Source organism: Tamandua tetradactyla, chromosome 7 (genome assembly GCF_023851605.1).
Source record: "Tamandua tetradactyla isolate mTamTet1 chromosome 7, mTamTet1.pri, whole genome shotgun sequence".
In the NCBI taxonomy this organism is placed as follows: Eukaryota; Metazoa; Chordata; class Mammalia; order Pilosa; family Myrmecophagidae; genus Tamandua; species Tamandua tetradactyla.
The window spans coordinates 118,002,940-118,029,506 of NC_135333.1; the positions used below are offsets into that span (position 1 = coordinate 118,002,940).

The following is a 26,567-nucleotide window of genomic DNA, read 5'->3' on the forward strand; positions in this document are numbered from 1 at the left end:
GAATCTTAAACAAATCACACCACTGCCTTATCGACTCCATAGTTTCTGCTGAGAAATCCACACACAGTATTATTTAGCTTTCTTTGTATGTGATAGATTGCTTTCCTCTTACTGCTTTCCAAGATCTCTTTGTCTTTGACACTGGACAATCTGATTAATAAGTGTATTGGACTGTGTCAATTTGGATCTATTCTGCTTGGGGTATGCTGCACTTTTTGGATCTGTAATTTATGTCTTTCACAAGAGATGTGAAATATTCAGTGATTATTTCTTCCATGAATCTTTCTTCTCTTTTTCCCTTCTGTTCTCTTTCTGGGACACCCACACAATTATATTTGCATCCTTCATGTTGTCATTATTTCCCTGAGAACTTCCTCATGTTTTTCCATTGTTTCCCTATATTTTCTTTTGTGTGTCAGATTTCAGATGTCAATTCCTCTAGCTCAGTAGTCCTTTCTTTTGCCTCTTCAAATGATTTTTTTAGTAAGTTTCTACTGTTTTTTCATGTCTTCTATTGTGAATTTCATTCCCATAAGTTCTGTGACTTGTTTTTTTTCAAACTTTCAAGTGCTTCTCTTTTTTTGCCCAATGTCTTCTTTATACCCTCTCTCAACTTGTTGATTTGATTTTTGATGAGATTTTTCATGTCTGTTTGCACATTCCAAATTAGTTGTTTCAACTCCTAATCTCATCTGAAGTATTAGTTTGTTCCTTTGTCTAGGCCATATCTTCTATTTTCCTGGTATGATTTGTTATTTTTTGGAGGCGTCTAAGCATTTCACTTTCCTAAATCATTTATTCCGGAGGTTGTTTCACTCTTTTACCTAGGGTTTTCTTGCTAGTTGCCTTTATTTCTATATGTTTGACATTCAGTTCAACTTATCCTAGACCTCTACCATGGGTTTTATATAACAGATAAGAATTTCCAGTTCTTCTTTTTATTTTTCTCACCTTCCCCATATGCAGTCTTATTTTTATTTTGTGAAGGGTCTCTTCAGATATTATAGACTCCAATCAGATTTTCCCAGATGAGACCTAGGGTTCTGGTTAAAGCAACTGAATGCTGCATATAATGATCTACTACAAGTGGAAGATTTAACACAGAAATGTCTCATCAACTTGAGGACTGCCCCCCTTATAAAGGAGTACATTGCCAAATTGCCCAATAAAGGTGGTTCAAAATTTAGTGCCTTAACAAACTGGAAAGCTTACTTTTTGCAGTGCAGCTGTTTTCCATACTCTTAGTGCCAAGATGTACATGATTTTAGGGTTAGTGTCACATTTAGATGGTTTAATAGCTAAAATTGCCACACCTGAAAAAGCTGCTGAGGTACACATTATAGAAGACCTAAGGACAATTTCCAAGTTCACTTAGTATACTGGTAGAACTGCTAGTGGAAGCCTCCCTCATGGACAGCCAGGGGATACAACACAGTACTGACACGGTATGGTGGGATACTGGCACTGTGCAAGGCAATCAATGGGCTGAGTTAAGAGCTGTATAGATGATAATAGTGCATGAACCAGGAGAAGTTCTAACTATCCGTACCAATAACTAGGCTGTTTACAAAGTGCTCGTGGCCTGCTTGGTAACCTGGAAATAAGAACAATGGAGGGCCATGGCTCACCCACTATGTGGATGAGAATGGTGGTAAGATCCCAGGGATGCCTGCCAGGAAAGAAAGGTAACTGTTTATCATGTCCCTGCCCACATGCCTAACACACTACCTGGGAACATTGAAGCAGACACTTTTGCTCAAATCTGGAGACACAGCACTGCAACGTAAGAAGTGGTGAGTGACTTTTTGAAAGAGTGAATGCTGAGAATATCAAACCTTTTGACATCTAGTCCAACAGTTCTGGATACCCATCATGCATGAACATATTAAAAACATCAGGCAGAAGTGACTATTATGCTCCCTGTGATGACCACACCAATTATCTCCTAAATGGGCAGCATCAGGTGTTCACAGTTCCAGTGACCTGGTGGTAAATGGACTTTATCAGCCTTATTCTGCTCTTGTAAGGGGCAAGGTATGCATTCACCATGGCAGACACTGCCAAAGGGCTTCTATTAGTGTTTCTGGAGGGGAAGGCTAATCACCAAGCAACCATATACTGCCTAGAAAAGATAAGCACCCTCTACAGGATACTTACACGAACAGGGATTGAAGAACTCCTTTCATGGGACAAATGAGTATGGGCTATGGACTATGATGTAATGTGGTCTTTTCAACTACCTACAACCCCATAGGCATAGGCCTTACAAAAAGAATGAATGACCTTTTAAAGGAAGAGTTGAAAGATGATAAGAAATCCCTATAACAATGGACTAAAAGCCTATATCGGATCAGACCCTAACTCACCTAAAATCTTCACCAGCAACTGTAGCCCCACCACCTATTAAAATGCTAATGGAAGGGCCCATGCAAGCATTAAGGATACAAATTAAAGGTTAGTCACTTTACAGCTTAAAAGCAGTAATAATAATAGTTTATTCTTGCTTATGCCTCAGACCATAAAAATGGGGGAAAGAAAAGGAGGTTCTTTGGTCTTGGTGTTGGTCTATACAGCCACTTTGGTTAATAATCTTAAACCCATGGGGAATAAGTGTCTCCCACAACAATATAATACGGCCATAATTTATACAAAAAGATTGTTGTTAAATTTTCTTCACCAATATGGGTCCTTCCATTCCCTGGGAAAACTTGTGTATAACTATATGGACCCTTCTTGTGCCTAGACTAATGATTGATGTCACAATGGAGGATTACCAAGAATTACAGGAGGACTGTATGTATACACCCCTCTGCCAGGTACCTTACTATCCATCCTCCACAATATCCTTCTGCCTGGTACCTTAGTAGTTATCAAAGGAACTCTTGCATGTGTCAAATAAAACATATTTTCCTCTTATTGTTCTTAATGAACATCTTTCTTTTCACCCATAGTGCCCTAGCAAACAACTTTTACATTGAGCTTTACAGTAACTAATTCCCACAATGAAACCCAATGTTTGCACAGAATTGACATGCTTGGGTGTGACTGGCCATCTCTGGACCATACCTCCTGCCAAGTGAACTATGTGGAATGCCAGATTTATATGGCAGAACTTGACAGACTGACAAATCTGGAGTGAGATTTTTATCTTTTAACACCATAATACAATTAACATCTTATATTGAGACTTGAGCTTACATTTTTTCTCTCATGAGGGAACAAATACATAAGCCATGGACTATATTAGGATATGCTCTACATAATGGAGTAAGATGGCTGAGAGCAGAAGGAGTAACCTTAGCCAATATTGCCCCTTGAATGTATGGAATGTCTTCATGAGAACCAAGTTATGGGGTGCTTACCCTTAGAAGTGAGAAATTTTACCCTTAAGCTAGAAAATAATAGTTTTATCCACTGGTACTGAACCTCTAAAATACATGGAACATATTCCTTCCCCCATGGGGTGGCTATGGACCTTTGCACAATATGGATGACCCTATTTACCTTACAACTGGACAGAATACTGTACATGGGGGCAGCTGTGTGGTTCTGCCATATTATAAGATTGTTTTCCACACACTTCTACCAATTAAGAAATGATTAAATCTGTATCCCAAGGGAAGCATACCCTTGTGATTTTATCCTTTCACTGTTGTTGCCCCTGAGGGAACTGCCATGGTTACAGAAAAGCATATAACAATTTTAGGTAATCATACAATTTATGGGCTTAATGAATCTAAGTTGGTAAGGTTATCAATGGCTGATGGGACCACTCAATTATGGAAAGCAGTCTTGCCAAATATAATGGCTTTAGACATTTTAACTGTGGCACAAAGCAGAACACTACAGAACATGCAGGATTTTGGATATATTTGTTATCATTCACATAATATTTTACAAGCTTTAAATCCTATGCAAGAGCATCAACACAGTGTTAATCAAATATCCACCAACACCCTTTCTACTTGGTTTAATTCTCTTATTCCAGGCTTGGTGATGTTTCTTAGCAGGATTATCTGCCATATGTGATGGATTATTATTACTCTCTCATCTTTTATATTGTTGTTGTGATATATGGCTGCAATTCCTGTCCCTATAGTCAATACAATTTGTGGTATGAGGGTGGATTATGGTGGCCTAGGGCCTGAGCTCCCTCATAAGCAGGAATAAGACCCCAGGCATGTAACTGCCTACTTTGACCAGAACAAAGGTTAAGAAATTAAACAACCTCCCCGGAAGGAAAACAATGTAATCACAGATATAAAACAACATTGATTGAATCATAGTTTTAAACAATAATCTTGGTAAAACATCAGACCCTTTAACCACTATACTATAGGCTTGATGTCCTCATATTATATGTTGTTCTAAAATCATATGCATATTCTCCCCTGCACTTCTTGCCATGAGGAGCACTATCCCTGCAGAGTGGCATCTACTGTGAGAATTTTTCCTTTTCATAAGTCCAATACATCTGTGTTTACTTCTGAGCCTGGCTTGTTTTGTCTTGTGGCAGTACCAGCCCATGCTTTTCATTAACTTGGTCTGGGCTTGAAAACATATCTTTGGAGTAGTGCTTATTCAAGACCTTTGCCTAATTTTAAATTGCGTTGCTTATTCTTTTCTTTCTTTCTTTTTTTTTTTTGACTTGCTGAAATTAAATATTTAGTTTATATTTTTCTATGTCTGGAGTCAGCCAGAGATGAAAACTTATTGTCTTCTCAGATCTTTTCTAAGGATGTGTCTAGTTCTAGGTATGAGTAAGGCTTTCAAAATTATCCAGGATACGTGGGCAAATTTTAAAACCCTTACTTTAAAAAGACAATCTTGTCAACTTTTCCCCAAGGTTGTTGGTGCTCCACTTTTTGTCTTTTGGTACTCTGTTGTTTGACACTATTTTAATATTTTGTTATTTGTATTATGATTTTTTTGGACTGCCAGTCTGTTTTTGGCCTTGAGTTCTGAATTAGTTGAAAAAAAATACCTGCACCTTGCATCGCTCAGGTCACCTGCTGTAGTCTGCAGACAAACCTAATTCTTTGAGAATAAAGTCCACTCCACTCCCTCTGGAACAGCATCCCACAGTGGGACGTGGGTGGTCCTCTGCAAGACTGCTGCTGTGCCAGGGAGGGAGTTGGACAAAGGCTAGTGCTAAGCCACAAAGTTTCTTGATTCTGCATTTGCTTGCTGGCTGAAAACCTTTAGTGGTTTTCCAGAGTTCTCACAAAGTTGATTATCACTGTTTTGTCTTAATATTTTTATGTTCCTGTGGAAGAATTGTGCTTTGGAGCTAAATTCTCATACTTTTTTGTGACATCACTATACATACATATTTGAATATTTGTTTCTCTCCAATACATCACTATCTCTATATTTTTAAAAATACTTTTTTCTCCCTGATTCTTAATTGCATAGTTGGTATTGAAATTCCAGTTCAATGACTTTTCTTGTCTCTTACATTAAAATGCCTCCCAGTGATTCTTTCATTTTAGCTATTGAACTTTTTTAATGTCTGTAAATTTCATTTGTCTTTGAAAAATATTTTCAATTCCTCTCTTGATTGCTTTTATGCTTTCTCTTAAATCTTAAGCTACACTTGAATATTTATTAAAGCACTTTAAAGCCTTGGATGCTAATTTCATTAATTTTGTCATTTATTGGTTTGTTTCTTTTACTGAATTTTATCCAGGTTATGGATCACACTTTACTGTTTTTTGCAGGATTTGTAATTTTCAATGGGGTGACAGAGATTATTGTATTACATTGTTGAGTGTCTGGAATCAGTTACCTTCGTTTGAATATTTGAGGTATATTTGGTAGACAAACCAGCTACTTGATGCTCAACTTGATCTCTTGTGGATTGTTTTTAAAGGTTTAGTTTTTAAAGTGCTGTGGGGTAGACTTTAGGTTAGATCCAATTTAGGCTTATTACAAAGGCATGAATTATATGAAATTTTCACTGCATGTCTCCATATCTAAAATGGCTTTCAGTGATGGCCATTCAGAAGGTGAACACTTTAAATCTGTGGTATATCCTGAAATATTTACCTGACATGTCCTCCTCCTTTTTTCCACACATTGTAGAGTTTCAAACTCTGTCCATCCAACCCAGTATTTAGCTTCAGATTCGAAAGGATTTGTAGGCACATTTTTAGAGCCCTTTTTTTTTTCAAATTTTTCTTCTCTGGAATTTTGTCACAGAAATTGCAATACCCTCACCCATCTTGAGCTACAATCCCTACTTTCTCAACTCAGTGAAACCACTATGCTATGTCTTCAGTACCATATGCAAGATTTACCTTCAGACAGAAAGCTGTAACGATCATAGGTCTCACCAGATATATTTTCTATATGACAAGAACTTCAATCCTGTTCTTTCTGGAAATACTAAATAATTTGTATTATCTAACATAGATAATATCTATATTGCTGTTTCTTTAGTACCACAGTACTGAATTTTGGTAAATCCCAAATTTACATGTGGAAAGAAAATTACCACTAGAAGAAAATACAGGAATCTCAATATCATGCCTCAGGAGGATAATTTAGGGGTATGTCCTTCATGTAATTATAATTTAATGCAATTATTGTGGTAGTGAACATCAGGCATATATCATTTGTTTTATTTTTTATTTAATACACATATTCTTATAGTTTAGAAATATAAAAATGTGAAAGCACAGAAATTCTATATTTTTGCATTGCTTGTCTTTCCTGATTAATTTTATGAATTGAGTATGGCTCTGAATAAGTTGTGAATAAAATGAATACATAGCTGGTCTCTAGAAAGGGAGAAACAGCTATCAGTGGCTACCATTTTGCCACATTATTGCTAGTGATAATTTTTGTTTGATTACAATTTCTCTGCCTCTCCCATATCCTCTTTCCTTAATACGTGCAGGTTCTCATCTTTACAGTTACTGGTAAATTTGATTTTCAATTAAAGATACTGCAAAAATTAAGGCTACTATGCATTGCAATTCACATAATCTTTGATGCCAGATAGACAAATATTGGCATCCAATGGCCCTGTACTTTACTTTGTAGAAGAGTAAGGCTGTCTTTCACTGCATCTTGTGACATAGGGACAAGAAAATGGCAAGGTACCCATGGAAAAGTGTGCTGATACTTAGAGTAGATGGCTCTTATTTATGAAACATTATCAAGTTTGCACCAAGGCATTCTTACAAACAGATATTTTCACCTAATATGGTGAAGGGAACTGGTTACTGGAATCTCTACAATATACCTGACATTTCCCATCATTACCTTGTGATCATTAGACTTGTTGCATCAGTGTCACATGGGAGCTTTGTCAAATGCAGCCTCAGGTTCCACCCAGCTCACTTGAAAAAGAATCTGTATTTTAATAAGATTTCTGGGTGGTTTTCAAATAAAGTTTTTTGAAACACTGACTGAAAGTGAAATCCTGTGGCACTAGGCTACCTCATGGATGAGGTTACATGGATGGTTACAACAATTCCAAAAATCCACAGGAATCAAGCCTAACTATAGCGGTTCAATTTTGAGACCATTGGGTATGAGATATTAAAAATACCTAAAAATGCAGATATCAGATTATTTGTGTTTTAAGGAGGGTTTGGGAGATGATAAATCTTTTCTTTTGGTTTATTTTGCTTCATGGTGAAATATTCAATCCTAGGACACTAGCTTAAACCTTGGAAGTAAAAGTTCTACTATGGTCCCATGACTCATGACTTTTAGTTTCAGCTATCAGTTTGTATGAACTGACACTAACCAAACTGTGTAGGATTCTATGGTGTTTTGCCCACTCCTCCCAACACTAAGTTCTTTATTCACTCTAGAAGAGACCAATACCTGGTCTGTTAGAAGATTTCTTTTGTATAGAACTCTGTTAGATACAAAACAAGTAAGAATATGCTAGTTTTTTTTTTTTACTTGGCAGGCATTGGAACTCAACCCCAGGTATAGCAGGCAAGAACAATCCCACTCTACCACCATTGCCTGCCCAATATGCTAGGTTTTTGAACCTAGAACTACAAATACAAAGATACCTCTAGGGATTTCTAAATACCAGCACTACTGGATCATTTCCCCCTTCCAAAGATGAAGACATTTCATTTGCCAAATGAACCGGTATCTATAAAGTATAAGACAAAGAAAACTGGTTTTGTCAATTACCTTTATAAGTCCTATATACAAAATTAGTTTGTTATTAGCTTTTTGTCTAGTATCTATTCTTTTGCCCTAACTGCTGTGTTATGAATATGCTGAGTTCGGAAAATATTGAGGGTGCAGTCCTTACTTTTTAACCATTCTGGAAATGCTTGAAGCTCATGTTTAATAATAAATTAAGTGGGCTGAAATACATCCATGTTAGTCTATGGAGAAAGTTAGAGCTTTGAAGTCTGTTTTACAGCTTTACAAGGTCCCTATAACATGCTGGTTTGTATTACAAAAAAGAAAAAGGAGAAATAAATCACCTCCACCCATTCTTCTTGGAATGGTGTACCCCAGACAAGGAAGAAATCCTTAGAGGAATAATTTTTTACTTGAAAAACTAGTAATCTAAATAAGTGAATGGATGGAAAAGAGTTCAAGTTTTTGCTACTGTCTTTTTTTGCTTTGGACGCAAAGATGATTAAGTCTTCCTTGGAAAATTAGAAATGTATTTTGATGTCCATATAAGAAAATAGGTCATTATGGATAAAGTTTTATTTGAAATAAGGCCATGACCATTATATCAATCTGTGGTCCTAGAAATAATAAAAAAGAAACTTCTGTGGTTAAACATAGTATAATATATATTTTCATTAGAATGCTTAGCAAAAGAAGATGTATATTTACATTAATTTAACATTTAAACTCAGTTTCCTAATTCTTTGAGAGAAACGTAATCTTTTTTATTGCCTCCTTGAAAGCTTGTTTGACTTGCTTATTTCGTAGAGTATAAATGAAGGGGTTCAAAAAAGGGATGACTGAGGTGTTGAGCAATGACACCACCTTATTAATGGCCACCCCTTCCTTTGCTGGTTTGATATAGATGAATATGCAACTCCCGTAGGTGATGGAAACTACGACCATGTGAGAAGAACAGGTGGAGAAAGCCTTTTTCTTTTGTTGAGCAGAAGGAAGTCTTAAAATGGTCTTGATGATGTATGTATAGGACACAATCACACACACTAGTGTGACTATGAGTGTCAGCACAGCCATGATTAAAGCAAGTTGTTCTATGAATTCCGTGTCTGAGCATACAATCCTCAAAAGAGGAGAGGCGTCACAGCCAAAATGGTCAATGAGATTGGAGCTACAGAAATCTAGCTGCACTCCCAGGCTGAGAGGTGGGAGTATGACAACTAACCCAGTCAGCCAACAACAGAGGACAAGCATGGTGCACACTCTGCCACTCATGATGGTGGTGTAGTGCAGGGGTTTGCAGATGGCCACGTAGCGGTCATAGGACATGGCAGTTAGAAGGAAGAATTCGGTTGCTCCAATAAGGATGATAAAAAATAATTGAGTTAAACAAGCATTATAGCTAATGACTTTGTCCCCAGTTGCCATGCTGTACAGGAATCTAGGAACACAGACAGTTGTAAATATTATCTCTAAGAGGGAGAAATTCTGAAGGAAAAAGTACATAGGTGTTTTGAGTTGGGAGCTCACCAGTGTGAGGAGGATAATGACTAGATTTCCAGTTACTGTGAAAATGTAAGTGAGAAACAGAAATAATGACAGAATAACCTGTAATCGTTTATCATCTGTTAGTCCTAGCAAGATGAATCTTATTGTAGAATAATTTTTCATCACTCTCTTCAGGTGTATAAAGGAACAAATTTTAATAAATCATAAACTTTGAATCTGAATAATAGACTTAAAAATAATATTTCAATGTACTATGCAGTAAAAGTCCCAATAAGGTGTGAAGATCCACCCCTTCTTTTCACTTGATCATCAATAATGCTGAGGTAGAAATGATTGCCTCCTGCTATTTCTCTGGGTTCTGCCTTAGCCAGGTCTTTAAAGTTGGGTTATTGGAAAATATCATCTGAAGCTTGACTTCTACTCCAATTACAGGACCAATGTTAAAGCAGAAAGAAAGTAGGATGAAGATATGTTAGGCCATTCACATTAGCACAGGTGTTATGGTATCCTGATTGTCAATGCACAGTAGGGACTCTATAAATGTAGGTTAAATAGAAACAAGAAATGTGTATCAAAATTTTTATTTCTCCGTCATGATAGTACATCACGTCATTCTCATCCCCCATGATAATAAAATACAATCAATGGCTTAGCTGTATATTTTCCCATGCTTTGCACCATTTGTTCCTTTCAGATAATCCCTATGTGTTCTCACCCACACCATCCCTCAAAAAGCCTTTTTTGTTTGGCTGGCATCATTGTTCTGTCCCAGAACTACCTGAATTTCCCTGAATCCCATACTCTTCCAGCGATTTCTTCTTTGCATCCTTTTTATATTATTACATTGATATATTCCAACCTGTGTCCCTCCTATGTATCTGTTTGACTCAGTTTCCTCTGCTGAATTCCTGTTTCACTATCCATCTGGTATCTAACATCCCACACAGACCTTCCCTTCCCAGAATAGTGATAAACATAATTTTCTTTTCATCTTTCCTAGAAAACAGAATCATGTCTTTAGACTACCATGATTTTTGGTGGGGACCTGTTGGTAGATATTTCTTTTCCCAAATGCCTTCCGAAAATACCTATAATTTCCTTTAATGATATAAAATTTATATCCTCCACAATAGGCAGAAAAGGGAAAGTGCCTCCAGGGGGAAAGACTTAGAATTCCTTTAAGAAAAGATTTGCCTTGCTCATGGGAATATTACTAAGCATTTCTCCCTGTATTTCATTGCCTCAGGGTCCTATACTATAGCACTCTTTCTGTAGAATGGATTCAGTGTTTATTTATTCCTCCAATTTAGTTGGAATTAATATTTAATATGGATTGAGTATGACATGGAGAATAAATTAAACTTGGCTGTTTATTACAGATATTCTTAAACTAGCAAATCCAATCCATCCTTATGAGGTCATCTATGCAACTGCTTCTCTGTGTTGCTGCCCCTTCTGAGGATCATATAAAAGAATTCAACTTTCACCACCTCCCAGGAAGCCCTGGAATAATTTTTTGATTACTTACATCTCCTCTGCAGTCAGTTAGCTACTCTGTAATCAGGGAATATCGCATATCTAACTGTCAGAGGTACACCATGACCCTCATCAAACTGGATCCTAAACTATAAAATTTCCAGGAAAACTGTAATTTCAGGATTTGGGGCAATCATTCAACTTTAGTCAATTCTAATAATCACTAGATAATTAATAATACATCATAACTGGATAATTAATGATATAATAATCTAAATAATCACAATGTTAGTTTTTCAAATCTTTCCCAGCCACAGAAAATATATTGAGCATCTGACTTTCTTCAACAGTGCCTAGAATAAAATCTCCTCTGAGGCACCAATCCTTTGCAATATGAATGACTTTTATGTCATATTGTTATGACATTATTCACAAAATAACCTAAGTGTTGTTGTCCACTGAGCGTAGGAAATGTGTTTTTTCCTTTTCTGTTTTGGAGAGTTGTCAGACATCCTCAAAGAAAAAGTTTGGTGAGGTAGACTATGAGAGAACTGCTTTTCTGCATTTTGGCAGCTGTTTAGTAAAGTATGGTCACAGGGAGCCAGTTCTACTAGACTAAAAATCAGTGTTTACTGGTAGCCACACAGGTTTCCATTTAGTCCCTCTACTGTTCTCTTTGGCTCCCTCTTCTTTCATAAACCAGACTCTGTAAAACCCTGATGCCTTCATGCTGGCCAAATTAACATCATGGATGTCATGTATTCCCATCAGTTCATGAGGGTTTTTTTTTTCTCTAAAGCCTTGGGGACTTCGGGTGTTATTATATGGGTAATATTTTAGATTTTTCTTTTTTTTGCTACTAAGATAGTACTAAATTTTCCTAAATTTTTCTGTCATATATTTAAACAATATAGTCTTATCTCCTCAATTCTGAGTAAACAACTGGATTGAAAGTTGCAAATAAATTTGCATCTCTGTTTGAATGACTTATTTAAGAGAAAAAATATTAGAAATACTTAATCAAAATTATTTTGATACTTATGCTAAAGTATTCCTTTAAAAATGTGTCCGTGCATATATTCCCATCAGTCCCTGACTTTTTTTTTTCTCTAAAGCCTTGGGGATTTTGGGTGTTATTATATGGGTAATATTTTTGATATTTTTTTTTGCTACTAAGATAGTACTAAGTGATATTTATTTTATCTAGATTATTCTCTTAAGTGTGATAAAATATTTTATTCTATCTGCACACTTAGTGGCTATTTGTGAAAAGCACATTTACTACAAATTATCATTATCACATTCCCCTGGCCATGGAATGCTATAAATTCATTAAAAAAAACACCTACTTAACGAACATTTTTATGTGAATAACGACTATAAACACCAGTAAAAGAACAACCAAGTCTTTTACTCTATAGGATCCAAATGCTAGAATGTAATCTAACCTAATCTATATGGTTTTAATTATTCTGGATTATTTTAGGACTCAGAAAGGCCAAGGGACAGATGGAAATATTCAAGTATAAATTTAAAAACTAACTGTTTAGGAGTGTTTTTAAACTTTTTCTGGCTCTCCTCTTAGGCTTCTATGAAGAAGGGAAAAATAATTTTCAATATCCTTTTTTGGCCATTCTTATTATATTGCACAGGTGACCACATTATCCATTTGTATACACTACTGTTCTCCTCCTTTAATCCTGATTCCTTAACTATGCAAGTGTCATGTTCAGATTCAGTTGTCACATTATATAGAATAAAATGGCAATTCAGAGATTTCTTTTCAAAAACCTCCCTGAGCATGAATGTACTTTTTGGGTCCAAATTTTCTAGCAGATAGATCTAAGCTCACTTCCTTTACCTAAGGACTACTTTTGCACAGTTCCATGGTTCTACCTGCCAAACTTTCAGGCATAGATAGGACATGCATTTCATACTTACTTTCTGGTAGTTTTCCATCAATTTTGGGCCATGTGACCCAACATCACTTCTTGGGCCTGTGAAACATTGGTTGCTTAGTGGCTCTATTTCCATTAACTGACATACATTTAAGCTGCCCACGCTCTTTCAGGTAACAGTGCCTGCTAACACAAGGTGAGTCACAAGGTCACTATGGCCATGGAAGCACAGAGGCCAGCCCCATTTATACCCTCACCAAGTCTAGAATGGTGTCTGATCAGAGATCTTATAACTAGTGATAATATTTCCCCCTTTTATGTAGTTCAAACAATGGTCAGACAATGGCAAGAGAATGCAGCATCTCTCCATGGCTTTGGAAATGAAGATGGTCTGACCTCTCTGTTCAATGAAAATGATCGCCTTATAAACTGTCATGAACAGAAATGATGTGTTTTACTGGTTCAGTCTGCCCAGGTGCCCAGGGAATATCTGAGAAAGTAAAAATATCCTTGGTGATCCTATTCAAACCACTAATGAATCTACCATGAAATTAATTTTGGCAACAATAATAAAAAAGGAATAAAAATTAATTGGCACATTTGAAACAATGTCCACAGAGGCAAGAAATGGAATAATTACACCATCAGGTGCAGCAAAGGAAAAATTAGATGATAAAGTGAAAATCACCACATTCATTTTACATTGTCTAATGGTTTCTTCATTTAAAATCTAGAGAAAACTAGATGAGAATATATTAGGGAGTATGTGATGATTTCTGCTTTATAGGACACATGCATATGTTCTAATCAAAACATCCCATGTAGGGCATCTGATTATTACTTTATAAATCATCTCATTTCAATGATTGGTTGGATTATTCTTTAGTTCTTTTATTAATCAAATCGTTCATATGGCCCTATCATAATGGGAAAAAATGGCTTTCAGGTATTAATTTCTCTGTTATTTCTAGTTCAAAGGGATCTTTCTAAACTCAATGCTGTCCTTCTGCCTTCCAGGAATGCAGGATCTGGATGCATTTTGCTGCGTACCCACCCTTTGCTCTTGAGTCCTGTGATCACACTGCCAACTATCCACAATGCCCAGTGTGCCAGCTGTTATATTTTTAAGTTATTAAAATAGTGCCAAATATGCATTTTATATTTAACTTCATTTTGATAAATTCTCACATTATTTTTATATAAATTCAGATATTTGTGTGATATTATCAATCCTTATGTCCAAAGAACTTCTTGTATTAATGTTGTAATACAGGTTGAATGAAAATATATTCTCTGAACTTTTGTCTTCTGAAAAAACCTTTGTTTCACCTTAATTCCATTTTTGGGGAAAGATGCATGGTCCAGGAATCGAACCCTGGTCTCCTACAGGGAAGGCAAGCATACTACCGCTGAATCACCATGAACCCTAACGTTCATTTTTTTTTGATAGTTCAAAAAATCTTTATACAAATAGATAACTGCAGATAAATGTACATTCATGTAAATTTTCATGACACAATAATAAAGAAATACTCCAATCAATTATTTGTATAATTTCTGCAGCTGGTTACAAGGTCATAAAGATAATTATAAACACCTTTTTCCAAAACTCATTCCATATTTCCTTTGTGCTCAACCCCTCGCATTCATTTTTGAAAAAAATATTTTAAAAATATTTTAACAAAGTATTTCATTTTTTGGTAACAATACCTCCTTTCAGTTTTAAAAATGCTGTCTGGCTTTTGTGTATTCTGATGAGAAATTTGCTATGATTCTTTTCTTCTTGCTTTCGTGTAGTGTTTACCCAATTTTTGGGCATCTTGAAGGTTTTTCTTCGATTTTGGTTTTCAGAAATTCCAATATGATGTGCCTAGTTTCTTCTGTTCTCTGTTTTTTTTTTTTTTTTTGCTTCTGAGACTCTAACAGCATATATGTTAATCATTGTGTTATCCTAGATAATCTATTTTGTTTCATCATTTTCTTCCTTCCTTCCTTTTCCCTTCCCCCTTCTTCTTTCCCTCCCTTCCTTTCTTTTCATTCATTTCTTTCTTTCCTTCCCTCTTTCTGTTTCCCTACCCTCCCTCCTTCCCTGCATTTCTCTCTCCCTCTCTTCCCTTCTTTCTGTTCACTTCTTTTCCTTCCTTTCTTCCTTCCTTCATTTCTCTCTTTCTCTCTCTTTCCTTTGGACTACTCTACTGACTTACATACCATTCTACTGACCAACTTGTGTGTGTATACATGTATTTCACACAAAGTGTGTGAACATTTACATACTTCTTTACATACCCATATGCATCTATTTATGTATATAATATATTTCTAGTATTTCTATTTCATTTTTCTTCTTGTTTCCCTATTTCAGCTGTAATACTCATTCTGTTAACATATGTGACAGCCTTTTCTATTGTATACTTTAACATAGTAAACACAGTTACTTTAAAGTCCTTTTCTAATAGGTCCATCATCTGTATCCTCTCTGATTCTGGCCGATGATTGCTTTATATCCTGCAAAGAATCCTTCTTTCTCTCTTTTACTATTGCTAGAAATTGTGTTTACAAGATTAGAAACTGACATAAGTAGTACTGAAATGTGGAAATTAACATGTTTGCTTCTATTATCAGACTGTTAGTGCTGGGTGATGGGTCACTTTAGTCAACAATTGAGTATGATTTGCATTTTTTGTTGTTGTTGTTTGTTTGCTTCTATTGCTACTCTTTCTGAATCACAGAATTGAATCAATTTATTGAAGGGCTGCTTTTGCTTTATTCTTCATGTTATAGGCTAGTGTGCCAGTGGGTTTTTTCTGTGTTTCTGCTGTATTCTCAGTTTCAGTTGTCCTCACAGAACTGTGTCACAGAGATTCACTCTAAATACCTAACCTATCTCCCTTAGCAGTAGACTGCTGCTTGTCATCTTGCTCAGCTTGCAGTGAAGGCAGTGAATACTGCTGAGATCCTGATCCAGATTAAATCAAGGGAGTGCTTATGTGCCTGGGCCTGGGGAGTAGGTACTTTTTGGTATTCGTACCTGTCTTCTCCATGGTGCTTTCTTCATTTTTAGTGGGTGACAGAGCACAGGAAGTGATTTATCAAATAACTGCCCAGATATCATTAATGTGATCAAAATTAAGTTTGCAAAACTCATATATTAGTAAATCTCTTGCTGACTCTTAACCTGGGCCTTCAAAGTTGCAGGAAATATCATGGTTTTATTTCTGCACAGGCCCATGCACTCCTCTATAATTTTCCGTTGCCTTAAAAAGATAATACAGGGTGCATGGGTGGTTCAGTGGCAGAATGCTCGCCTTCCATCCGGAGATCCGTGCTCGATTCCTCGACCATGCACCTAAAGAAAGAAAAGATAATACATTTGTTTTGGTTCTTTTAGATTAGACTTGTACTTTTTTTTTTAATGTTATTAAACTATATTAACAACCCAACCATTCTATCTAAGATGATGACTGATGACACATATTTTATAGGTCTCATTTTTCTATCTGATTATTGATTGAACTGGTTTTATTTACCTCCACCTTCATACTCCTAGTTTAGTCTTTGGATTTCCTTCACTAACTACTTATGACATTGTATTGTAAATTATAATACTTTTTATTTTCTATCAAAAAAATAAATTCTCTAACAAATCCATTCCTTAAATCAATTTAGTTTCATATTAATTGATAATGAATATCAGTGGGATATCTATTACATTCTTTATACTTGAAAGCTGACAAAGAAAAGAGTTTAGGAATGTCTCACATAAACAGTGTTACCATATTTTCTAAAGATGGAGATATTTTACTACTAATTTTATACTTTTATGAAGCAGGAGTTGCTTTATCATTTCATTAATTGCATACTCATTGAGAGAAGAAAAGAAGAAAAACAACACAAAAGAAGCCTTTCCACTGGAATTAATTTTCAGATACTACTTTCGTTTCAAAATTATATCACATTATCAACATGATATTTTTTGTGAAGGGCTGCAGACCAGATGATTGGAGAATGAATATAACCTGAAGAATGATAGCGAAACTGTATTTCAGGCCTTGACAAGTGTGCCAGTTTGAATCTGTGGTATACCCCAGAAAAACCATGCCCTTTAATCCACATTCAATATTGCTGGGTGGGAACTTTTTGATTGTTTCCATGGAGATGTAACTTTTGACTAGATGGTTTTCATGGAGTTGTGTCTCTACCCATTAAAAGTAGGGATGCTTACTGGAACCCTTTAAGAGGGAACCATTTTGAAGAAAGCTTTAGAGTCACACAGCCAAAGACCTTTGGAGATGGGAAAGGAAAATGTCATCCAGGGAGCTTCCTGAAAGATGCCTGCAGAGAAGGCTAGCAGATGACACCATGTTCACCATGTGCCTGCTCCACTGAAAGAGAAAGCCTGAATATCATCAGCCTTCTGGATCCAAGATATCTTTCCTTGGGTGCCTTAGATTGGACATTTCTATAGCCTTGCTTTAATATTGGACATTTTCATGACATTAGAGCTATAAATTAGCAACTTAATAAATTCCCCTTTTTAAAAGCCATACCATTTCTGGTATATCACATTCTGGCAGCTAGCAAACTAAATAGATTTTGGTACCAGGAGTGGGACGCTACTGCAGTTTATGAATTCCAAACATGTTAGAGAGCCTTTTTATATGGATAAAGGGAAGACTCTGAAAGAGTTCTAAGGAGCTTGATAGAGACCACCTAGAATGCTTTGAAGAGATTGTTGGGAAATGTGGACTCCAAAGATACCTCTGACGAAGCTTCAGATAGAAATGAGGTGTGTGTTATTGCAATCTGGAAGGAAAGTGATCCTTGTTTTAAAAAGGCAGATGATTTGGCAAAATTGACTAATGGCTTTGGCTGGAAGGTAAATTTTAAGAGTCATGGGCTTGGACATTTGGCAAAAGAAATTTCCAAATTCAATGTGGAAAGTACTTCCTGGATTATCCTTGTAACTTATAGTGAAATACTATAGGAAAGAGATAAGCTGGGAACTGAATTCTTGGGTATAAAGAAACCAGAAACTGATGGTCTGGAAAATTCTGGGCTTCTAGGAAAGGTGAATCTTCCAGAGAATGGTGCCCCATATGAGGATTAAGACAAATGTGTAACCAGTCAGCCATTTCAGAGAAAGCCAGGATTAGAGGTGGACTTATCCAGGAAGGACTTGTGGAAACTCCTTCTGTCTGATGGGCATGATCCTTGCTTTGCTACATAGAAAACCAACAAGAGTGCTGAGGGGCCTGCATAAACAGAACTACTTCCACTCTGGATTAAAAGACTCAAAAAAGGGGCAAAGTAATGGTAAAACAGAACCATGGATGCTGGGATCTGAAGTCAAGAAATCTCAAGCCAGGAGAGCAGGACCCACCCAAGTACTTGAAGGGGGTGGGTTTGCACTGAAGACAGAGGATGGGCTAGCTACCTCATTGCAGTGAAAGAGTTGTGTTGCCTCTGGCCTTGGAGAGGGTGGAGTACATTCTTTGGGGACTGGAGAGAGCCTGGTTGCCACCACATGGAAGGGTTGAGTGTATTTACCTGGAGATGGCAGAGAACCCAAGTGCAGCTCCCCAATGCTTGGAGAGGGTACAGCTGAGAAAAAAAGTGGTTTCCCCAGTGTCCCCCATGGTTGCATTCAGAGAGAGGTGGATCTGCTGTGTAGGCCCTTGGGAAGGTTGGGACTGCTGCTTTCTAAAGCCCTGAAAATAAATGACTCTCAGACTTAGAAACCTAATGGAATTAGCCCTCGAAGTTTTTGAAAATATTGGGCCCAGTATCCCCTGTGTTCCTTCCAACTTCTCCTTATGGAAATAGGGGTATTTATCCTATGACTGCCCCTCCTTCATATGCTGGCAGCAAATAACTTGTTCTGAGTTTGGCAGAGCCAGTGCCAGGGGAGAATTTTGCCTTAGGACAGACCATGCCTGTAACTGACCTTGATGAGATTTTGTACTATTTCTGACTTTGTATTGTATTTTTACTGTTACTGGCATGGTTTAAGACTTTTTGATATTGTTATGGAATGATTACGTTGGGTCGGCATCATTAAGGAATCTGTGCAGGACGGTGAGCCAAAGCATAATAGATTTATTGACAGGGAAAACAAGAAGAAAGCAGGCGGGAGCCAGCAAAAGGAAAGAAAATGGATCTGGCTCTCTTTCTGAGAGCTGTATTTTTAAAAAGAAAACTGTGTCGATAAGGGAGAAGGTCCACTAGATGATGTTCTGTTCCTTGATTGGATAGGGGGCTTGTTGGCTTATAGTCTGATTTGTGCTGGGGTTCTGACACACTGCTGCCTTTTGATGTGTGATTGCATGTACCATCAAGGGTTACCAAGCAGGAACAGGCCTTCACCAGATACCTGCAGTTGTTTATCTTATAAGCATATCTGGTCTTGCTTCATTCACTTTCTGGTGGGAATGGCATTGGCATGTCTGGGGCTCTCAAAGGTCCTTCACTGTAAACCTTGTGATTGTTTATCTTATTCCCACTCTGGTTCTACAAAAGATGCTGAGGACCCCCCAGGTCAAAATTTTCTTCTCCATGTAAAGTTATTTTTCTAAGACCTGAAAGAATGCATTTTGCTTTAGGAAAGAACATGTCTTTTTTGGGATCCAAAGGGTAGAATACGCTGGCTTGAATCCATGGTATACCCCAGAAAAGCCCTGTCCTTTAATCCACATTCAATATTGTTGGGTGGCAGCTTTTTGATTGTTTCCATGGAGATGTGACCCCCACCAAGTATAGCTGGTAACTTTTGATTAGATGGGTTCCATGGAGGTGTGTCTCCACCTACACAAGGTGGGATTGCTTATTGGAGCCCTCTTAAAAGATCCCTCTTAAAATTTCTCTCTTAAAAGAGGGAACTATTTTGGAAAAACTTCAGAACCACAAGAGCTATCAGAGCCCACACAGCTGGAAACATTTGGGGGTGAAGGAGAAAAATATCCCCCAGAATGTTCCACGATGTAAGAAGCCTAGAGAGAATCCTAGCAGACATCGCCACATTCTCCATGTGCCTCTCCAATAGAGAGAGAAACCCTGAGCTTCATTGCCTTTCTAGAACCAAGATATCTTTCCCTGGATGCCTCAGATTGGATATTTGTATAGCCTTGCTTTAATATTGGGCATTTTCATGGCCTTAGAATTGTATAATAGCAGCTTAGTAAATTCCCCTTTTTAAAGGCTGTTGCATTTCTGTTATACCACATTCTGGCAGCTAGCACACTAAAGCACCAGGTAATACATAATGCTTCTGATGACCTTTACTTACAGGTATGGAGAAAGAAGCAATAGATCAATTCCGAATCCTAGATCTAGAGGATGTGTTAATTTCCTACAATTCTGCCAGCATATATAATATATAATAATAATTAAATTTGCATATATTACATATGTTACAGTTACTGTTATGCATCCTGTAAGTGAGGCAATAACCACAGGGTTATTTCAGGCACATGAAGTCCACTGTGAGATAGATCAGAACTAAAACTCTGTTGATCATTTGACCTCCATAAACCCTAACTATAATTGTGGACCACAGTGAGTCTCCTGGAATTAATGCCAATTCAGAGCTTGCATGCAATAATTCCTGAAAATTATGATCATTTTCTTTCCCTCAGTGCACAGTTTCCCTGGAAAAAAGTTGTAATTTCTTTTGGAGAAGAATGAGGGAAAGATTAATAATATGAATTTTTTTTCAGTTTCATGAGGCCCTTCCTGAAGGAGACTTATCCTTCCCTGTATGCCTGGGTTTAAACTGCCTCAAGTCCGGGAATTAATTGAAGGGTCATGACTCACTGTTTTCATGAGTCCAGTTAGACTTTTCTTTTCTTGACCAGCAACTCTTCTCCATACATAGGTTAAGAAAGAATTCCATGGACTACCCATTTATTTTTCTTTTAGGGTTATCATGATCAACTATCCAACATTGTAGATCTCTGAGGGTCAGAATCTGAATACTGCCTTGATCGGTTATCCATTATGGTAACCATGACCACCTTGTCTTTGGTGATTAAGTGCTACTCCCTGGAACCTGCTGCCCTAGGCCCTAATCATCCCTACTGCATTTAAAGCTCACAATACAGTGACAGTATTACCCTTCCATGTAGTTTTGAGCTACAAAATAGGGCAAATAGAGAGCTCTTCAAGGACCTGGGCCTCTCATTAAAATTATGTTTTTCACAATTTTTGTGAAAGGTGTGTTCTTTGGACTCTCTGGGGTTGATTGAGAAGGTTTTGCATGGTAATCCACTCTAGCAGTATAATTTCCCTGAGTCTTGGATGCTGTCCTCTTTGTACCACAAGAGAGTTCTGCACTTTCAAGTTCATTTATTCTATTCTATCTTTTGTTCCATGATTCAGTAAACTAATCAAACATGCTATTAAAGGTCTTTCTAAAGTCTTGAGCTAAATCATTCACACAAAATCTCTACCTAGAGAACCCATATTAATAAATTCAGCTTGATCCAGGTTTATGCTCCTTCCACCATTGCCCCACACTATTAAAATCTATTCTCATGCATGTAACTCAGATTAACATTTAGAGATTTCAAAAATCATTTATTTTTCTGGAACCCCTAGGGTTCTGACACACTGCTGTCTTTTGATGTGCAGTTGAATGTACTGCCAAGGATTATTAAACAGGAACAGGCCTTTACCACATACCTTTGGTTGTTTATCTTTTAGGCATATCTGGTCTTGCTTCATTCAAGAAACTGAAAGCTATGGGTCCCAAGAGCAAGTAATCAGCAAATGCCCACCATGTGCCTTCCCAGCTGACAAGGGTGTTTCAGATAACATCAGTCTTTCTTGAATTAAGATGCCTTAGTTTGGGCAAATTTGGGGGCACAAGAAATGAAATTAAATTCCCTTTTTAAAAGCCATACTGTTTCTTGTATATTGCATTCTGGAAGCTTAACAAACTAATACAAAGTGGAATTAGAAGAAAGAGGTGGAGAAAAGTTCAAATTGATTGTAATATCAAAAAGAAAGAAAATACATAAGAACAAGCCTACAAGTGCATAGTTTAGGAGTTTCAAGTTTTAGTTAATTGCTGTTTACAGTGTTCTTTATTTTCCCCTCAAATATTTCACTTACTTGCAGAAAATACTACTTTATGGACCATGTCCTTGAAGATTTGTTTTACTTGCCAGTTCCTGAGTGTGTAAATGAAGGGATTCAACATAGGGACAACAGAGGTGTTGAGAATAGTTATTGCTTTCATCAACAATGTCTTTCTGTTGCAGAGGGATTAGCATACATGCATATACAGCTTCCATAAGAGATAAAAATGACAATCCCGTGAGAGGAACATGTGGAGAAAGTATTCTTTCTCTGACTGGCAGATGGGAATCTCAAATTTGACTTGACAGTGTTCATATAGGGCAGTATCACTAAGGCCAAAGTGAACAACAAAGCTACTGAAGCAAACTAAAAACTAAATACTTCTAGGAACCAGATTTCAGAGCAAAAGAGCTGTAAAGAGGGAAAACAGTCACATGCAAAGTGATCAATAATGTTGGAAGCACAGTGATCCAGCTGAAGGAGAAGCATAAGGGGTGGGAAAATGGTCAGAGACCCTCCCAGCCATGCACAGAGCACATGCAGGATGTAGACCTTGTTGTTCATGATGGTTGTATAGTGAAGGGGCTTGCAAATGGCCACATAGCGGTCACAGGGCATGGTTATTAGAATGTAAAATTCAGTAACTCCCAGGAAGATAAAGAAAAAGAGTTGGGCTGCACAATTGTTATAGGAAATGGTCTTATCTAGTGATAATTGTTCCCAGGAACCTAGGAATACATACAGTTGTAAATGAGATTTCTAAGAAGGAGAAGTTCCGGAGGAAGAAATACATTGGAGTCTGGAGATGGGAGTCCACCAAGGTTAGGATGGTGATAGTCAGGTTCCTAGTGATGCTTAATACATACGTGATGAATAAAAAGAGGAAAAGCCCAGTCTGAAGGTCAGGACCATCAGGAAGGCTGTAAAGGATGAACTGTGTGATCACTATGTGGCTGTTCATTTCTCTCTCTCTTTTGCCTTCTTTAAAGTTATTTAAAATTTTAAAGGGAAATTCACCAAGATAGGCATCATCTTCATCAATACAATTCTAAAATATTATGTCATCAATGTCAATGTTATTTTACTTTGAATATCTTGCTGGCATTACATTTCAGTACATTTTCATAAATAATCCTTTTTTATTTCTCTTGTAATCTAGCAGGAGAAGTTAGGGAATCTTCGCTCAATAGACCATATCATTTTGAGATGTTGGATAAAATCAATAACACTCTTTGTCCAGTTTATGTAAAATATTATTAATTTAGAAAAAGTCATAGGAAATGTATCTTTCTTTCTTTTCAGTTATATATTAAGTCATACTCCTTCCTCAAAATACAAACGTGTTATCTTAATTCCATCAAAAGACAAAAGTGAAACTTAGAAGACTGAAATAGCAACTCATTATTATCACCATGGTAGAAGAACTCAAGGTATGATTTACTTAGTAAATGATATAAATAACTTTAGTACTAACGTTTATGATTCTAATTACCAACAAATATGAGAACATTAAATATAGAATGTAATTACTATAAGATAGAATGTGTAAACTAATTATTAAGCAAATAGGGAACATATTCACTTAGTCATAGTATTGCATGCAAATCTTTGATGTTTGACATTTCATATGGATGGCTAGAAATGCATATAATTATATATATCAAGAGATGAAGTATTATCTACTTTCATTTTACATGAGAATTTAGAATCTCTTTGTCACACAAATTATAGACCAGAGCATTTTCCATATGAATGCCCCCCTTTAAATATTATTAAACTTTTAGATAAATGATTATTCACTTGTAATTCTATCCCACATTTATATTTTACATGATGCCACACATCTATGAGGATATTCCAGAAATAAAAAGAAATAACTTCTTTCATTTGTCCTAACATACTCGATTAGTCCCAGATATTCAAGCACTCTGCTGGATTATAGTTCTCTAGAGTCTACTAAAATCTGAATACACACCCCCAGATTTTAGATAGTCAAATTCTTTCTGAGAAGGATAGAATGTAAAATCATTTGTCCTGCCAAAAACTAGGAAAGTTTGCACTAATCAAATTTGATTAATTTTTTCTTTATTTTAAGATTACTCAAGGGAAAAGCTTCAAGAAGGAAAAATGAAATATCTGAAACTTATAGAAGATGTGGAAGTATACCATACTCCCATTACTAATGTAGATCTAGAAGTTCAAGAACTAAAATAATATTTAAAGAGAAGTCTGAGATATGACAATGTTATATATTACATGTATGGATTTTTAAATTAGAATCTGGCTTCCCTCTGGTTGTGTATATATTATATTATATATCTCAAATTCTCCAAGCCTTGCTTGTATTAATCTGGGCCCAGATTGTTCAGTGAACTCCTGAGAACAAGGCAGTCACCCCTCTGCTATTCTTAGAGCATGAAGGATTTCTGGAAGCCATCCTTGAATTTCTCAGTAGCCTGTAAACTCCTTTCTGCAGTAGACCTCCCTTGAAAAGAGTTATGCTCCTCTTAGTATCCCACAGAGAACCTAAACTTATTACTTACACATAATGTTTGCTATCATTAATCTTAAAAATCAGTTAATACTTCATACTTAATATTCCATGCTTAATATACCATAAGTAATAAAACATGTACAAAATATGCTTTCTTACAGAAGTAGAATGTATCATCTAATTTGTATTTCATTATCGGCATTAGAAATATAAAAGTTTTCTATATGTGTTTTTTTCGTTGTTTGATGACCCTAATGCTCTGTTAAATGCTGGGTCATAAGAAAGTGAAAGTTATTTAATAAATCTAAGTTGAAATTACATGTATCATAATGTACATATTGTGCTCACAAATTTTAAGAAAACACTTTTGTATAAGTTAATTCATTTAATCATTTTTATAATAAGTAATATTTAATTGCAGTGTCAATTTTGTCTATGTGTCCTTTTCCTGGTATTTAAATTTATTCACCTCTTTTACAATTCTAGAGAGAAATACCACCAAACATTAAGCATTTCTTCCTTTGAAATTCTGGATAATGGGACTGTAGTTCTTTATTTTTTATTTTTGAAATATTTTAGCAATAAATGTATATATATAGAATAATAAGTAATCAGATAATAACAAACCTTATACTGAGTATATAATTAGGTAAACTAGACATTAATCAGTAAAATGGCTTGATGTAAGTTAAGTTCTTTATATTGTTAATCATAAAATAAATGGTTGTTTCATATATACACTTAAATAATGGATTTATAAAATCATATAAGTAAATCACGTCTGGGATGCAAGCTTTTTTTTTAATTATGGAAAGAAAGAGATGAATTAGAAGAGAATGGAGAAAATCAAAGAAAAGTATGAGCATAACTCAAATCTGGGACTTTGTATATATAACGCATATTTACTTAACACCCAGGAAAGGACTATTTTGGCAGAAGTGGCATTTTATCATAGGGCATATCATTACCTTGTCTACATCATTCTTAAAGGTCAGTTTTGTAGCAATAGTAATATAATCTTTTGCTTTAACACAAAAACCCAGTTAATAAGCAATAGGAAATACTATCACTATCCATGGAAGGCAAATGTGCAGTAACGTCTCACCAATCATAATACTTCTCTGATGAAAACCATGCATCATCTTGCTTATTGTTTTACATATGTATGGATCAATAACAAACCCAAAGCATGAAGGCTTAAAATAACAGTGATATATCATTTTTTTTGATTGGGGGGATTTGATTGGGAGCTCATCTGGGAAGCCTCAGTTCTCCTTCACCTGACTTCTCTTTCCAAATGATTTCTCATTCTACATGGGCTCCCCACAATGTCCTCTTCTCCAGGCAGTTGTTTTAGATGTTCTCACAGCATGGGAGGGTATTACAAAAGGAAATGTTCCAAATACAGAATCGTAAGTAACCACGTGCTTATCAAGTTTATGCTTGCATGGTAGCAGTTTATGGAACCAAGCTCAATCTTATCAAAATCACATCCATTTTTATGTAGACCAAACTTTGCAGTTGAGTTCTTCAGGAGCAAAGTTTTTGCACCAAAAGGACAAAATTTCTTTCTCCTAATGTAACCAACATATAATGGAGGAACCTAGACAGTATATCCATAATGTATTTTCCATTCCAAAAAGGGGAAATGTCCATATACACATCGTAGTCACTGATTTTCAGTAATGCTGAAATCCTGCAGGCATATTTTGCTCCCTTCCCATCTTTGGTAGCTGGGAATGTTCTGAGATGAAAACCCAACTTTCTCTTTGTAATGAGAAATCATCCCATATAGAAGCTCTTGGATCCTCTTTCTGGATTATTGGTTCTGCCCTCTTGAGTCTATGTTCTTTTTCTATAAGAAATAGCATCCCTTCCTGTGCTGGTTTGAAATTGTTAGGTAACCCAGAAAAGACATGTTTTCATTTCTAATCTAATCTCTTGTGGACTGAGTTATTGTTTAGGGTGGAAACTGTGATTGAATTGTTTCTATGGTG

At 36.3% G+C, this 26,567-nt stretch overlaps 1 protein-coding gene and 1 pseudogene across 1 annotated transcript; both read right to left on the reverse strand.

Moving 5' to 3' along the window:
• Positions 1 to 8,856: 8,856 nt before the first annotated feature.
• Positions 8,857 to 9,789, reverse strand: LOC143690029 (olfactory receptor 6C2-like). Its single transcript, XM_077168038.1, has one exon. The coding sequence runs from the start codon at positions 9,787 to 9,789 to the stop codon at positions 8,857 to 8,859; it is 933 nt and encodes a 310-aa protein (XP_077024153.1).
• A 12,312-nt stretch (positions 9,790 to 22,101) lies between these two features.
• LOC143690030 (olfactory receptor 6C3-like) lies at positions 22,102 to 23,037 on the reverse strand (annotated as a pseudogene).
• Positions 23,038 to 26,567: the final 3,530 nt, after the last annotated feature.